This window comes from Pygoscelis adeliae, unplaced genomic scaffold (genome assembly GCF_000699105.1).
Source record: "Pygoscelis adeliae isolate BGI_AS28 unplaced genomic scaffold, ASM69910v1 Scaffold300, whole genome shotgun sequence".
Taxonomy (NCBI): Eukaryota; Metazoa; Chordata; class Aves; order Sphenisciformes; family Spheniscidae; genus Pygoscelis; species Pygoscelis adeliae.
Genome location: NW_008824004.1, coordinates 2,241,738 through 2,255,954, shown reverse-complemented (window position 1 = coordinate 2,255,954; position 14,217 = coordinate 2,241,738). Strand labels below are relative to the sequence as shown.

General features: G+C 45.4%; 1 protein-coding gene across 1 annotated transcript in view; it reads right to left on the bottom strand.

The window, feature by feature from the left end:
* Nucleotides 1-7,734: 7,734 nt before the first annotated feature.
* Nucleotides 7,735-14,217, bottom strand: part of FNDC1 (fibronectin type III domain containing 1) — a 90,764-nt gene continuing 84,281 nt past the window's right edge. The window contains exons 19-21 of the mRNA XM_009325608.1: nucleotides 12,114-12,275; nucleotides 10,928-11,050; nucleotides 7,735-9,456 (exon numbers count right to left, since the gene is read on the bottom strand). Of these exons, the coding sequence (XP_009323883.1) occupies nucleotides 9,341-9,456; nucleotides 10,928-11,050; nucleotides 12,114-12,275 (401 nt within the window). The 3' untranslated portion in view covers nucleotides 7,735-9,340. The remainder of the gene's footprint in view (nucleotides 9,457-10,927; nucleotides 11,051-12,113; nucleotides 12,276-14,217) is intronic.

Genomic DNA, 14,217 nt, shown 5'->3' with positions numbered 1-14,217 from the left:
CAGTGCTGTGTTTTGCATTTAGGATGAGAACAATGTTGATAACACACCGATGTTTTAGTTGTTGCTAAGCAGTGCTTACACCAGTCAAGGACTTTTCAGCTTCCCATGCTCTACTGACTGAGAAGGCTGGAGGTGCACAAGGAGCTGGGAGGGGGCACAGCCGGGACAGCTGACCCAAACTGGCCAAAGGGACATTCCATACCATGTGACGTCATGCTCAGTACATAAACTGGGGAAAGCTGGCTGGGGGGGCCGCTGCTCGAGGACGGGCTGGGCATCGGTCGGCGGGTGGTGAGCAATTGCATGGTGCATTACTTGCTTTGTATATTATTCTTCTTATTACTATTATTATTATTATTATTTTATTTCAATTATTAAACTGTTCTTATCTCAACCCATGAGTTTTCTCACTTTTACTCCTCCGATTGTCTCCCCCATCCCACCAGTGGGGGGGGGAGTGAGTGAGCGGCTGTGTGGTGCTCAGTTGCCGGCTGAGGTTAAACCACGACAACTGCAGATACACAGAAGAATTCAATAACTGTATGAATAAATGGTATTTCAGTTACTCTGAGCAACATGTTTTTTCTTGTTTATGAGCCCTTGGACTTTTAAAGAAAAACAGTCCAAGCAGATTTCTCAGCACATGTGATTCCAGAATAGTTTTCAAAAGAAAATTTCAAAAGGAAGAAACCAAAGCAGATTTTTGTTTGGAACAAAAGATCTTAAAGCATATTTCTATCAGGAGAGCTGAAAATCCAGAAAAATAGTACAACTTAAAATGTAAAATGATAGCTGCTGCAGCAGTAAAGGCAACTGGGAAATGTCTCGTCAGTTATAAGAAGCTCTAACCTAACCTAGACCATTTCTGTGCAAAAAAGCAAGTGGGAAAGCTGGGAATCACCAGCTTTCCTACCAGAGGAAGATTCCCCATCACTTTGAAAGTCATGTAATGTTTGTCGGAAAGATCAGTTCTGAGCCTGTGCAGACAGAGGACTAGTAGAGCACCTGTCAGGAGATCTGGTGGGCTGCAGCATGACCATGGATGCTCCGTGCAGGAGCCCAGGCTGATGCAGTGCAGCAGACAAGCTTATCAGTGTGCAGTTTTGAAAGGTAAACATTCAGAGCAGGAAAGTACCAAAAAATGAACTGCAGAGATAATTATAACCCATAGCGCTACTTGAAATTAACGGATTAGTCCTCATGCTGGTTAGTTACTTCTCTGTTTTGTTTAGGTTATGCTGCCTAAAGCTGGTGTTGACAATGCTATTCATTTTGTAGGTCGTGTTTTTTCTCACGTTCAGGAAGAGGAAATGGTAACATATGCACAGGTTGGAACCGTTTTCTCTTGTTTGTTCACTGCTGATTAGCAGCATAAACTAAACACGACCTCACTTGACTTGTATTTACGTACTCTGCTGTTTGGGTAGAGAACACAAAAACACATAGTGTATCTGCTCTTTGCAGCCTGTGGACCTCTGTCATCCATGTGCTGGTGCTTTTAGGCAGCTCTGCCTGTACGGGTGACCATGTCACATGGGTTTTGGCTCTCACCCTGCCCTTTCCTGGGGGATGGGACTCCCAGAGTCTGCCCAAGGAGGTCTGGTGGGATGAGGGGTGCAGCTCTGCAGATGGCCTCTGCCTTTCTCAAGGCTGTCCCAACCAAAAAGCAGGGCAGCCAGGAACCTCTGAGGAGCCATCTGGAGCAGCCCCTTCCTTCCTCTCTACAGCTGATCTATGAATACCAACCTTCCAAGGCTGGCCAAAATGATCCTCACCATTGAGTGTGATGGCACGTGTAGCCTGGGGAAAAGAGGTGACTCAGTAGTGTCTGAGTCCAGCCCATGAGCTTGCCGCAAGCAAGAGACGTGATGGCAGCACTCCTGCTTGGTAGGGACACCCATGCGCAGCGTAAGAAGGGCTCCTACACCAGAAGTTTTGCAGCCTGGGCCAGGCAGGACAGGGGCCAGCATGAAGACAGAGATTTTGGGTGAGCTGGAGGAGTGGAGAAGATTCAATCTCAGGTCCTCTCCAGTCTTTTATTGCCTCCATTTCATCCCCTCAGGTGCTACTGACCATAGGGAAGGGGGAAATGCTGCTACTGGGTGTTATTGGGGGACTTACAAAGTTGTGGCATTAACATCTGCTCGGTTTATGCAGAAGAGGAATCTGTGGGCAAGGCAGGTTAAACATCTGCTAGAAGACGTCAAGTGGGACAAGATGGATCATGTTCTTGGGTGCCAGGAGAGAGCACCAACGTCTGGGTGCTCCATTGTGAAGCATTTTTGGACATAACTTAGACCATACTTTCAGGACACAGTCAGTGCTTCACTCAGCTCCAAGAAAGAATCTCCAGTTACAGAAGGGGGAAGGGCAATGAAGGGGAAAAATGGAGGTTAATGATGGAGAATCAGCGAAAGCTAATGGGGGTTTTTATTAGCAGTTTAAATAAACACAGCCTATATTTTTAATGGATGAAGAGGACCTGCAGCTCACAGAACAAAGATCCACAGAAGGATGAAGTGTGGAAAGCAATTAGGTGGGCAGAAACACCATTGCAATTACATTCAAGCAGAGTTTGAAAGCCTTCTGGAAATAGTCTGTAATGCTTTTACTCCTACTGCAAGATAAACTGGTTCTTGCGGCCCACAGTACTCCAAGGGAAATCACAGTGCCTGCAATTTTAGGAGAAGTATCTCCTGAGAAAGTACAGCAAATATACATTGCGTATTTGCACTTTGTCTGTTTCTACTTATAACCTTCCAAAGCTTTAGACATAACAGACTGCAAGCTTCGCCTTGTGAGGAATGGGCTCTTTCTTAGAGATTCCCTCTAAGACCTGGGAATGGACTTTGCTGTTCCTGAACCAAAACTGTGCTCTCATTAAAACAATTTTCTTGCTATGTGTGTGCAATGCTGAATTTACATGCCATCTGCACTCCAGCCAATCATCCCCTGCTGTAGGGGCCTGCTGCAAGGCCTGGCCAAATAGCATCTCCTGCCATCTAGAGGCTTTTTGCATAAGCATGAGGGTATCTCCAATGCTCATGTTTGACCTGATCCCCAGACGCAGCTGTGAGCTTGCACGAGTCACATTTGGAAAGCATGTGCAGGAACTACTCACAGCAAGAAACCAAGGTCAGAAATTCTTCATGGGACCCTAGGACACTATGCTCCTTCCCTCTCTTGCCCTCACAGCCTCCCTCACTCCCTCAAAAATGGTCATGCTTTCCTCTGGGAGCCAGCTTGCAACTTCCATTTAGGGGGAAAAAAAAAAACAACTTTTTTTTTTTAAATGAAGGTGTTTATTTCCAAAAAAGTTTATCCTTCCCCTTTATTCAGCACTGATGAGGCCACATCTGGAGTACTCTGTGTTCAGTTCTGGGCTCTCCAGTACAAGAGAGATAATGGACAGAGTCCAACAAAGGGCAACAAAGATGATGAAGGGACTGGGGCATCTTTGGTATAAGGAAAGGCTAAGAGAGCTGGGACTTTTCAGCCTGGAGAAGAGAAGGCTCAGTGGGATCTTATCCCTGATGTGGGGAGTAAAGATGATGGAACCAGGCTCTTCTCAGTGGTGTCCAGTGACAGGACAAAAGTCAACTGGCACAAACTGAAATACAGGAAATCCTATTTAAACAAAAGAAAGATACTTTTTATTGTGTGATGGTGGTTAAACATTGGCACAGGCTGCCGAGAGACACTGGGGAGTTTCCATCCTCGGAGGTACTTAAAACGTCAGAGGACACGGTTCTGAGTAACCTTCTGTAGCTGACCCTGCTTTCAGCAGAGGGTATTGGACTAGATGATCCTCAGAGATCCCTTCCCACCTCAGCCATTCTGTGAGTCTGTGATCATTTTTGCCCAATAAATGAATCCACTGTAAAAATTTCCTAGAGTTTGTGCTTTGCTTCTGTGAAATTTTGGTTACGGTTTTGTCTGGCTGTATGATGTAGTGGTTGATATTATTCATAGACTTGTACACTTCTTCAGGTTGGTAGGAACCTTTGGAAGTCAGGTCCAACACACTGCTCAAAGCAAGGCCAACATCAAAGCTAGATCAGGTTACTCATGGCCCTCTCCAGGCCGGTTATGAGCACCTTCAGGGATGGAGTTTCCCCCACCTCTCTGGGCTGCTGTTCTTGTGCTTGATCACCCCCATGATAAAACTATTATTTTCCTAATACTTCATTGGAATTTCCCATGTTGCCGTTTGTGTTCATTGCCCTTCATCCTTTCACTGTGTGTCTCAGAAAACTGTGGTTCCATCTTCTTTACAACCCCATTAGGCTGTTGAAGATCAATTTGATCCACCGCCGCCAGCCAAGCCTTCCCTCCCTGGGGCTGAACAAATTCAGTGCTCAGCGTCTCCTTGTATGTCCTGTGCCCCAGCCCCCTAATCACTGTGGTCACCCTCTCCTTGATCCAATCCAGTCTGCCTTGTACGGGAGGGCCAATTGTACTCCACGTGCAGGCTAACCTGTGCTGAAGAGAGAACTACGTCACTGAGCCCACTGACTGTGTCCTTGCTAACACAGCTCAGTCTGTGGCTGACCTTCACTGCTGCAAGTTTGTGCTTCCTTGGCATGTGCCATGTGGAGGTTCCCCAGCTCTTCTGCTGGTCAGGCTGTGTTTGGAGCTGGGTGACACAACTGGCACTGAGGAGTTATGGCAACTGTTAGCACCTGAGGAACTGGCCCCCAGGCTGTTGCCATAGCCTTTGACACTTGACGTCCCGATGTTGATACCACAATTCTCGCACTCAGCTACTGGCGTTATTCTGCTCCGAGTGCTCATTTCCACCAGGGCCGTACTTTTCACCGACTGTTGTGATGCAGCTGGCACAGCAATGTGGCACAAGTCCTGCGGGAGAGCTTCCTGCTTTATGGGACACAGAAGCAGGATGAGAAAGGCAGCAGCAGTACAAGGCATGGCTTTGTTTTCAAATGTTACTAGCTAAGGGCCCTCAGGCAGACTGGCAGCTCTCTAGGGGTAGGATTTTTTAGACATGCATGAATGCTAGCTTCGCCTCGGGAAGCAGAGCCAGGCTGCTGCAGCGTTGACCTCATTCCCTTCTGCGTTTACCTCATTCTCTTCTGCCGGAGGAAGACAGCTCTTGACATGAATAACATCTATCTGCCTGGTGAGAAAAAAGGACATGGGTTTTGGGGACAGAAAACTGTATAGTCTCTTGTAGGGAGGAACCACAAGGAGCGTTTCACATTGTTCAGTGGGTTGGGTTACCTCCCGCGAAGGCCTTCAATTATCTTTCCAAGTGACGCCCAATGCTTCGTTCATCACCAAAGAGCTCTTCTGTTCACATCCCGGGTCCGCATGCTGGGCTTTGGCTGCCCCCTAGAGCCCTTGGCATTTCTCACATGCTGGATGCTGGCGGTTGTTCCTACTGCCTTTGAGGCAGAAATCCCGATTCTCACAAAAATATGGTACAGTGATCAGATATTAGCATCTAGAACTGACCAGGGCCAGACAACGCTTCAAGCGATTTCTTCGCCTCTTTTCCTCCCCACCCCTTCTCCCGTTGTGTTTTTCTCCCTTTCTTTTTCAGCTCTATACAATTCCCCACCGGGCAGGGCCCTGGCATCTCTCCACCCTGGAGAGACTTGGACCAGAGGCAATGCAGGCACAAGCTGTGTGAATTCTCTCTGCGGGGATCCTCCCTCTTCTCCATCCTGTTCCCTCAAGGATCGCTCAGACAAGAAGACGGGGTTGGTGCAACACCCCTCAGAGCCTCTGAAGGGACGCGGCATTCTCCGAGCTGGCGCCAAGTGCTTGGAGACCAGATGCAGATGTGGCTTTGACAGTGAGGGGGGCATGGGAGGAGAGCTGACAGAGGGAAAGACCCGTCCCTCTCCCATTGGCACCATCCGGAGACATACGATGTCCCCTGACACGCAGCGCAGTCATAAAGCTGTACAGCTGTTGCGATGGGGACAGGGTTTACCTCTGAGCAGGCACACTGCTTCTCCAACGGTGGCACAGCACAACCAGTGTGTCACAGGGACAGCGGAAAGGGGGGAAGGAAAGGGGAGGGTGGCCTGGTGGTCGGGGCACTGCCGGGGCCTTGGAAGGAGGATCTGGATGGGAAGTAGCTTTCCTGACCCACACGGCTTTAGCTGCCTCTTTAATCCCACCACTTCTTAGATAAACAGAGAGCAGTGTGCAAAAATAATATAAACTCTTTGAGAAACTACCTACTATCACGATAATGTGTTACCCTGTGCATGGGGCAAAGGATGCAAATGTGTCGATGGGATCACCTCAAACAGCACAGAGGACTTACCCAGACCCCAAAGTGAAGGGAACAGACTGCATACCACTGCACTTCATGTGTTTCCCTGTTGTGTCCTACTGCTGACTCTGCCTCAGCTGGTTTAGCCTCAGAGAAGATTTACGCTGGAGGGGAACAGTGCGCAGTGCCCTCCACCCCTACCCCCAGCACCCCCCAGTTCCTCCCCAGCTGAGGCTGCACAAAAAATGATGGCCTTAGCTCCTCACCCATGATGACATTCCTGAATGGGACTGTCCCACCCCAAGGGTATTTCCAGCAGGGAATGAAGGAACCATATCCCTGCAGATGAACAAATCAAAACGCACCTGTGGTCTCTGCAGGTGAAAATGCAGAATGCATTGGCCGTGGAGAGGGAACATCCATCTTTCAACACTAGGCCAAACCACGACTGGTGAAACCAGGCCCTGTTCTTTAGGCAGTGGCACAAGTCCCACTCACACGTGCTGAAGACTGGGCTCTGGGCCAAGTCATGACTCTGATTCAATAAAAGAAAAAAATATATTTTATTATTGGATGCCTCCTCTAGAATAATAAAAAGTCACTGAATAATTTAGGTTGGAATGGACTTCTGGAGTGCTCACATTCAATCTGTTGTCCACAAGGACCCCCAAGTCCTCTTCTGCAAAGCTGCTTTTTAGACAGTCACCCCAGCCTGTCTTGCTGCAAGGGCATATTCCATCCTATGTGCAGGACTTCTCACTTCCCTTTGCTGAACTGCATGAGGGTCCTGACAGCTCATTTCTCCAGCCCGTCAAAGTCCCTCTGATCGGCAGCTCTGCCCGAGCTCTGATCGGCAGCACATCAACCACTCCCCAGCCCCAATTTAGTATCAACCGCAAGCTTGCTGATGGTGCACTCCATCCATGCACTACATCCCATCGCCCAGGTCATTAGACAGTATTGGCCCCAGTACTGGCCCCTGGGGGTGGCACTGGCAACCAGCTGTCATTTGGACTTTGCACTATCTTTTACCACAACACTTTGAGCCTCATATCTCAGCTAATTTTACATCCACCTTAAAGTCCAACTATCTAAGCCATATCTCACTAGTCTGCCTACAAGCACACTGTGGGAATCCATGCCAAGAGCCTAACAAAAGCCAAAGTCAATGACAGCCACTTTCCTCCCCTTGTGCACAGAGCCAGTCATCTCAACAAGGAATACGATCAGGCTGGTCAGGCATGATTTGCCCTTGGTAACTCCATGCTAGCTGCTAACCACCTTCGTAAGGGAACACCACACTCACATGCTTCCAGTCCCTTAGAAAAAGTTGACACCTACTCCTCTCCACTTTTTGAAAGCTAACAACTTGTCACTTTGTCAGATTACTTGACACAGATGACCAGAAAGGATGAAACAGAAATGGAACCATGTATCATAGGTTTATTAGGGAAAAAAGTTATACTTCAAGACCATATATGTGGCACTGTACTGAAGCAAAGGTATGTGAGAACAATTAAAATGTTAAAACCCAAATCACCATGAAAAATAAAATGCTCTTTTAATCACTTTAGTTCCTTTTTTTGTCCCCATACAATTTACAATAACTACAAGAAGCAACTGAAAAGGTGTTAGACCTACACTACCTGTAAGCTGGAATGAGAGTGAGAGACGGACCAGAGACCGGATCTGTCCCCCAGGTATGCTGCTACTCTCCCAGGCTGTCAGAATGGTGGAGTCTTAATAACATGAGCAAAGGCTGTTGAGATGTTACCATGAAACAGTAAGACCATGAAAGTTACTGAGTAAACCATTAATGCTAGATTGCCCAGAAGGACTACTAACATCCTACGTTATTGCAAGCTTCCAAATGCTTGCTAAAAAAATCGTCGTTATACCTTCCATCCATGTCAGCTTTTCCTTGAAAAACTGTATCCCAATTTGTCCCCAGGACGGATCAAAGTCAAAGGAGTTTCCTGCTAGTTGACTCGTGTGTTGGTGGCTTGGGCTTCTTTTTGGAGCGCAAATAAGTTAAAAGTGGTTTCTATTTTGCAAGTTACTCATCCCATGCCTCCGCACAGTGAAGTGAAAGATACTGACAAGGAATAAATAACGTACCAAATAAGATGAGAATGGACTGAAGAAAAGTTGCACTAAAGCTTTTAAATAGTGAAGGATAGAAAGTTTAACTCATGCTAATAAACTGCTGAGTATGTGATTTTGCTGGACTATACAGTACCATTCTAACATGGATAGAGGGGTAGATTCCCATTGAAATTTCAGTCCAAAGGCTGCCAAGGAAGCAGGACACAGGTCTTTGATCAATAATTCAAATGTTAGATCAACAGTACTCACAAGAAGAATACAGCTCTTTCCTTGGTTAATATATTGTGCACAGCAATATCTCAAAGAATTAACAGCACCTTTTGCATAAAAATTCCGAACATATTTATCTAGTGAACAAGAAAAACTCAGCATCTCTAAGCAGTACTTCTGCAGATATACAGTACTGTATTTATATAGACATAGATATATATATATATCTCAAAGTGAATTTACACTGTGACCTGGTGATTAGTTCAGCAGCGGGCAAACCCACAGGGTAAGTCTTCAGGAGAATATATTGCCTTTGGCGGGCGGCCAGTTACATGGCACGATTGCAGAGGGGAGCCCCAGCGGGCAGCAAAGGACAGTTTAGCATCCCATTAAGCAAGCACAGCATGCTTAGGTCGCTCCTGCAAGATATAAGAATCTTCCAAATTTTCATGGCTAATACAGTTCTAGTTTTCACAGGTCACGCACATTGCAACTGCCTCTCCGTGCCTTAAAGACCCAGAGGAGGAAGGTAGGACACCAAACTTATATTCTGTCCCTGCTTCCAAGCAGAAATCAAGCAGCACCACAGATTTAGGCTGGTAAAGCAGGGACTGTGTTTGGCTTCACGGGGGGTTCTTGAGCAGCTGGTCTTCACTGGTTTGCCTCATTTCTCTTTTTTTTTTTTTCTTTTCTCTTCTTTTCCGAATCAGTTGCCCACAGTCCTCTGGTAGAAATCATTTGAAAAGCATGGTCTGCCTAAGACAGGAAAGCAGACTGCTACCATTTCCCTGGGATGGGCACGCCGCACTCATACCAGCCCACATAGTAGTAGGGTGTTGTGTGTCCAATGCGTCCAAATGATACAGGCTCCTGGCGGTACTGGCGGTAATACCCTGTCGGGAGAAAAACGCCCATTTGCATTTCAAAACAAAGACATAGTAATTTAACAAAAGTAACAGACGCAGCAAGAGTCAATCCCACAGCCCAGATGAAAACTTGGAAGCTCTCTGGTAGGGAGTTTTGTCAAAAGGGTATTTGCTAGCCCTGGTATTTGGCCTAGATCCTTCTTGAATGATTTAACTCTGGTCCTTTATATTTCTTGTAGTTTCGATTGGTTTTACTGTTCAAAATCTCTTGAACTATTGTGTAATGCTGTGGTCTGACAAAGCGTTTCTGCATTTCACTCCAAAAGATGGCTGTATTTCAGCTGTGTTTATGACGTTTGCAAGTCAGTTTAAATATACAAAGGACTCTGGGGCAAAAAATACCATCAAATCGTATTATCTCATAGGGCTCAAGAGACTATCAACAAACATCAGCTTTTCACAAAACAAAAAGGTATCATTTCGTGCAGTAAATACGGAGTTAAGCCCTTTCTCGCCCTTTTTCTTCATCTGCAGAAAGAATGTGACTGCTTAAAGCATTAGGAGAGGTGCAGCATTCTCATCCGCATAGCTCGTGCACTGGAACATCTGAAACACTCATGTCTTGCGCCAATAATGTCATTTCTGTGTGCTCTCTATCTCTGTCTCCTAGACCTAGTAATACACATCTGGATTAATCATCCCTCTTCTGAACTGAGAAATGCAGTACTTCCCAGTGATATATAAATATCAGTGACTATTTCAGTTTCTTGCTGGCAACGCCACCATGAAAAGAATATCAACAAACAACTTAACATGGAAACCATTAAAGCCAACTGAATCATTTAAACCAGTTGACTTATTTGGTTGAATAGATTGGCTGACTTTCATGATTGGGTTCGTTTTGTGGAATAAGCCATCACCCTCTTGGCTATGTGAGCTGAGCAGTTTACTCAGAGGAACTCCTTCAAGGTAAGAATTTTCACTCGGAGGGAGATACCTACCAGGCCAGAATAAAAGTCCCGCAGTCCGACCTTAAGTCACTAGACACACTCCTATGTGTTTTGCATTGAATCAACTGGTGAAAAAGCATTCGCAAAAGCCATATTCGCAAACATGTGGCTGGTCCTTTGTGGCATGTGGAAGAGTTTGCACTTCTATTCAGTGAGGCATGTCTTATAATTGGGAGAAAGGTTTCATAGACCTATACAATTTTTTTTTCTGTTTTTGCATTTTGTTCCTGTGAATTATTCGCGTCATATGCCTCTCTCTTTCTTTCTGTCTCTCTCTCTCTCAACACCCACAAGTCCTTCTGGGACTTTCATAACCTATTCAGTTAGGCCTGAGTACAAGACCATCTCATCACCTACTGCATCAGCAGGACTCCTCAGAGAGCTGCCAGCAGCCATGGACAAAGAGCCCCGCTCTGTGCCCCACTCCCTACCCCTTAAACCTATGGATGGTGGCACCTGGCCAGCACCCCACTCCCGCGTTGCTATACCTCGGATGGTGGGCAGGGCTTCAACGTATGACTGAGGTCCCGTTCTTCCGTCCAGGTGTGAATCCACAAACTGGCAGTGGTCCTCACCCCTTCCCCAGCTATCCCCGATGCTGTAGAAGGTGTCTGAAGGGTGATACAGACAGATTATTTGACTCAGCATTATTTTTGTTTGGGATGCTCTTTACCACCAGGAAAATAGATGTGGGAGAAAGCAGGAGAAGTACTACAGTGACAAACACGGTATTACCAATGAACAAACAGTGGCTGAAAAGAGGGAGAACACTACCTTTGTAGTATGGAAGGAGAAATTATGGAAAAGAGAAATGGGTTATAGCTCAGTAAGGAATATTCCCCACTTTGCAAGTCCAGACACTGCACCATGGGTAACAGGTGGAGGGAATTTCAACCGAACCAGTCATTGCAATATGTCATGAGAAAGTAAAAAACACTCCATTTGTCAATACCATCAGTTTGACTGCAGTCTCGAAAGAAAACTAAAAACTGTGGAGCTCTCTCTCTAGCAGATGAGGTGGGTCCTGCCGCCCTGATTATTTCTTATGGCATATTCAAACACTGCCTTTAAACTATACAAATGTATTGCAATAAAAATAACACATCAGCATAATCTGAAAAGCCACTGAGATAATCCCAGTACCCCAGATCAACAATATGGAAAGTCTTCTTCGTTATCTGTCAGCAAGTACACCCCTGTAAGAGCTACTCCCTTAGGAGTACTGCTCACCCAGTCGCTGTAATACCAGTCTTTCCTCCACTGTTCCCCACTTCGATCTTCCCTGGGGCTCTCTAGGGTGTATTGCTCTGTCTGACTGGGTGCAGCTGGGGCTCACCCGCTTATGGAGCAAGCGTGGGACTTCCCAGGGAGACGTGTGGGGAGCAGAACTTTGTTTTCACAGTACAAAGCACATTGCTTTCTCAGGATACAAAACCACACAGGCTTTTCAAGGGAAACTTCCTCCTGTCCTCTGTCTAAAGAGCTCTGCTTGAAAGCTAATGCCAGGGCATGAGCGTAACGCAAAAGCAGGGCAGCTTGGCTATCACATCGGACCTTCTCCAGAGAAGGACTCCCAGACAGCTGTCACACAATTCTTTCACAGACGAGGTGAAGAAAGCGAGAAGATGGAGATGACAAGTAATCATATATCAGGAAATTAATCTTGGTGCCTACCTTTCAGGTCATCGCTGAGGTAGATCTTGTACCTTAAGGAGTTGCAAAGAACCACTCCCACAAACTTGCGGTACCAAGTTCGTTTCACGTACTGCTTGCCGCTGCAGTCTGAATAGGTGGGGTCGTATTTAAAAGTGAATGGGATCCAGATAGGCTCACCACCTTGGAGAAAAAAAAATTCAACATTAAGGACAGACTTTAGCATTTCAGTCTGAGTTTTGCTGAGGTTAACATCTGATAATATGTTTTACAAGAGATGCTGCAGCAGATTAATGCATGACTTTTCTATATTCAGAAATACTACTTCAAGAACAAATACTATAATAAAATTAAAAAGCAAGGGACTTGATTAAATCTCTTCTGGACAGTAGACAAGAGTAACTGTTAAAATGATAAAAAAGTATGATTTCATGTACTGAACCACAATTTTAAGTAAACAAATAGTCTCACTGTTTTTAGTAAGACATCTTCTCTACCTAGTGATACTCAGTTTCTTTTCCAAACAGAGCCTGATCTTAGGTCTGACAGTGACACTGTCTAAATACAGTTACTTGCATTTTAACACTAAGTACAAGACTTAATCCTTTTACTAAAAAACAGATGTTAAAAATTCTGCTGTGAGTAACAGTCTGTGATGTGAATTAAAGTCTATTCCTGCTATTTGGCTAAGAAGATCAAATCAGAAGCGTACTTTTCTGTTTTGTTTTCTCACATTGCATCAAAACAGATGAGGTTCCAATAACAGACAAGCGAGACCTTTCCTGGGGAACTTTGTCCAGAGCATTGCTGCAGAGGAGACTACTTAACTGTATCGCAAAAGACTAAATAACCCTACCGGCTTGCCTAAATGTTTGCTTTATACTAACCAAGACAATATAATTTATTTTGAAATTGCTGCTGTAGTAATGTATATATAATTACACAAAAAGCTTCCATTGTGATAATTGATACTTTTCTCTCTAGCTACAGCACAAAGCCCTGTTTTTACTGTGCTGTTTTGAGGTGGTTTACAAATGAGGTATTGAAAGGTTTTTTCTGTTAGTCATTCTTCCTCCCTCTCACTAGGCACATGGACCAAATCCTGCAAACACTTGCATGTGAGAAGCAATCACTGATCAGCAATCCTCAGAACTCCACCGGTTTGGACACAAACGTACTTTACACAATTAGTCACATGGTGAAAGGATTGAAGGATTTTGGCCACAGCTTTCTCTTTAGAATAAAGCAATAAACTCTCTATTTCTTTAATGCAATTTTATTGCTGTGAACAGTCTGCTTTTGTCCATCACTTTTGCCCACCTCCAAAAATCCTGAAGGATAAACTTAGCATGTTCTGTAAGAGCTGCACTGGATGTTCAGAAGCTCTTCATTTCCACAGGTTCCCAGAGCTCTGCTACCTCTTTTTGGTCTATCTTATCTCTACCACTGCAGCTACACAAAAATATTTTCTCTTTGTCCAGTCGAAGCAGAAACTACAAGTGAAAAAGCCATCACCTCTCAAAACCTTCTCTCCGTGAACAGACCCACAAAATAACTGACAGCAAAAAACCTGAAGGTGACCGGGGACACGGGAAGGCCACCACTCTCAGAGGCCTCCCACACTGACTGCCAGAGACATAGCGTGCTCGTGCTCTCCAGTATCTGTGCATCATCAGAGACATCTGAGAGGACATGGAAAAACCAGACTAACAAGCGTAATAAAACATAGAAGGGAGGGAGACACTGGACATTGTTTTCATGAACAATGTAGTCAAAAAGCCCCAGAACCAACCATCTGAACTGCTTAGGAAAGCTGACAGAGCGTACTATGAGGTCTTTTTCCTGCATCCCTTCCAAGACCACATGCTGCTTGGGGTTACCCTACCAATGTACATGTCAGCAAGGTTGGTCCCAGCACCAGGAAAATCAGCTCTTCTGACTAGGGGCTGAACTGGCTTATTGCAAATTTGGAAATGCAAAGCAAGCTCAACAGCTTTGTGGCATATCATTCAGGTCAGTAACAAATCCTTGAATTTTTTAGTATTTATAAGGGCATGATGATCAGTATAGACGAGTATAACAGCTAGAGATAGGAAAACCTGATCCCACTGTTCAAGTATGCTCA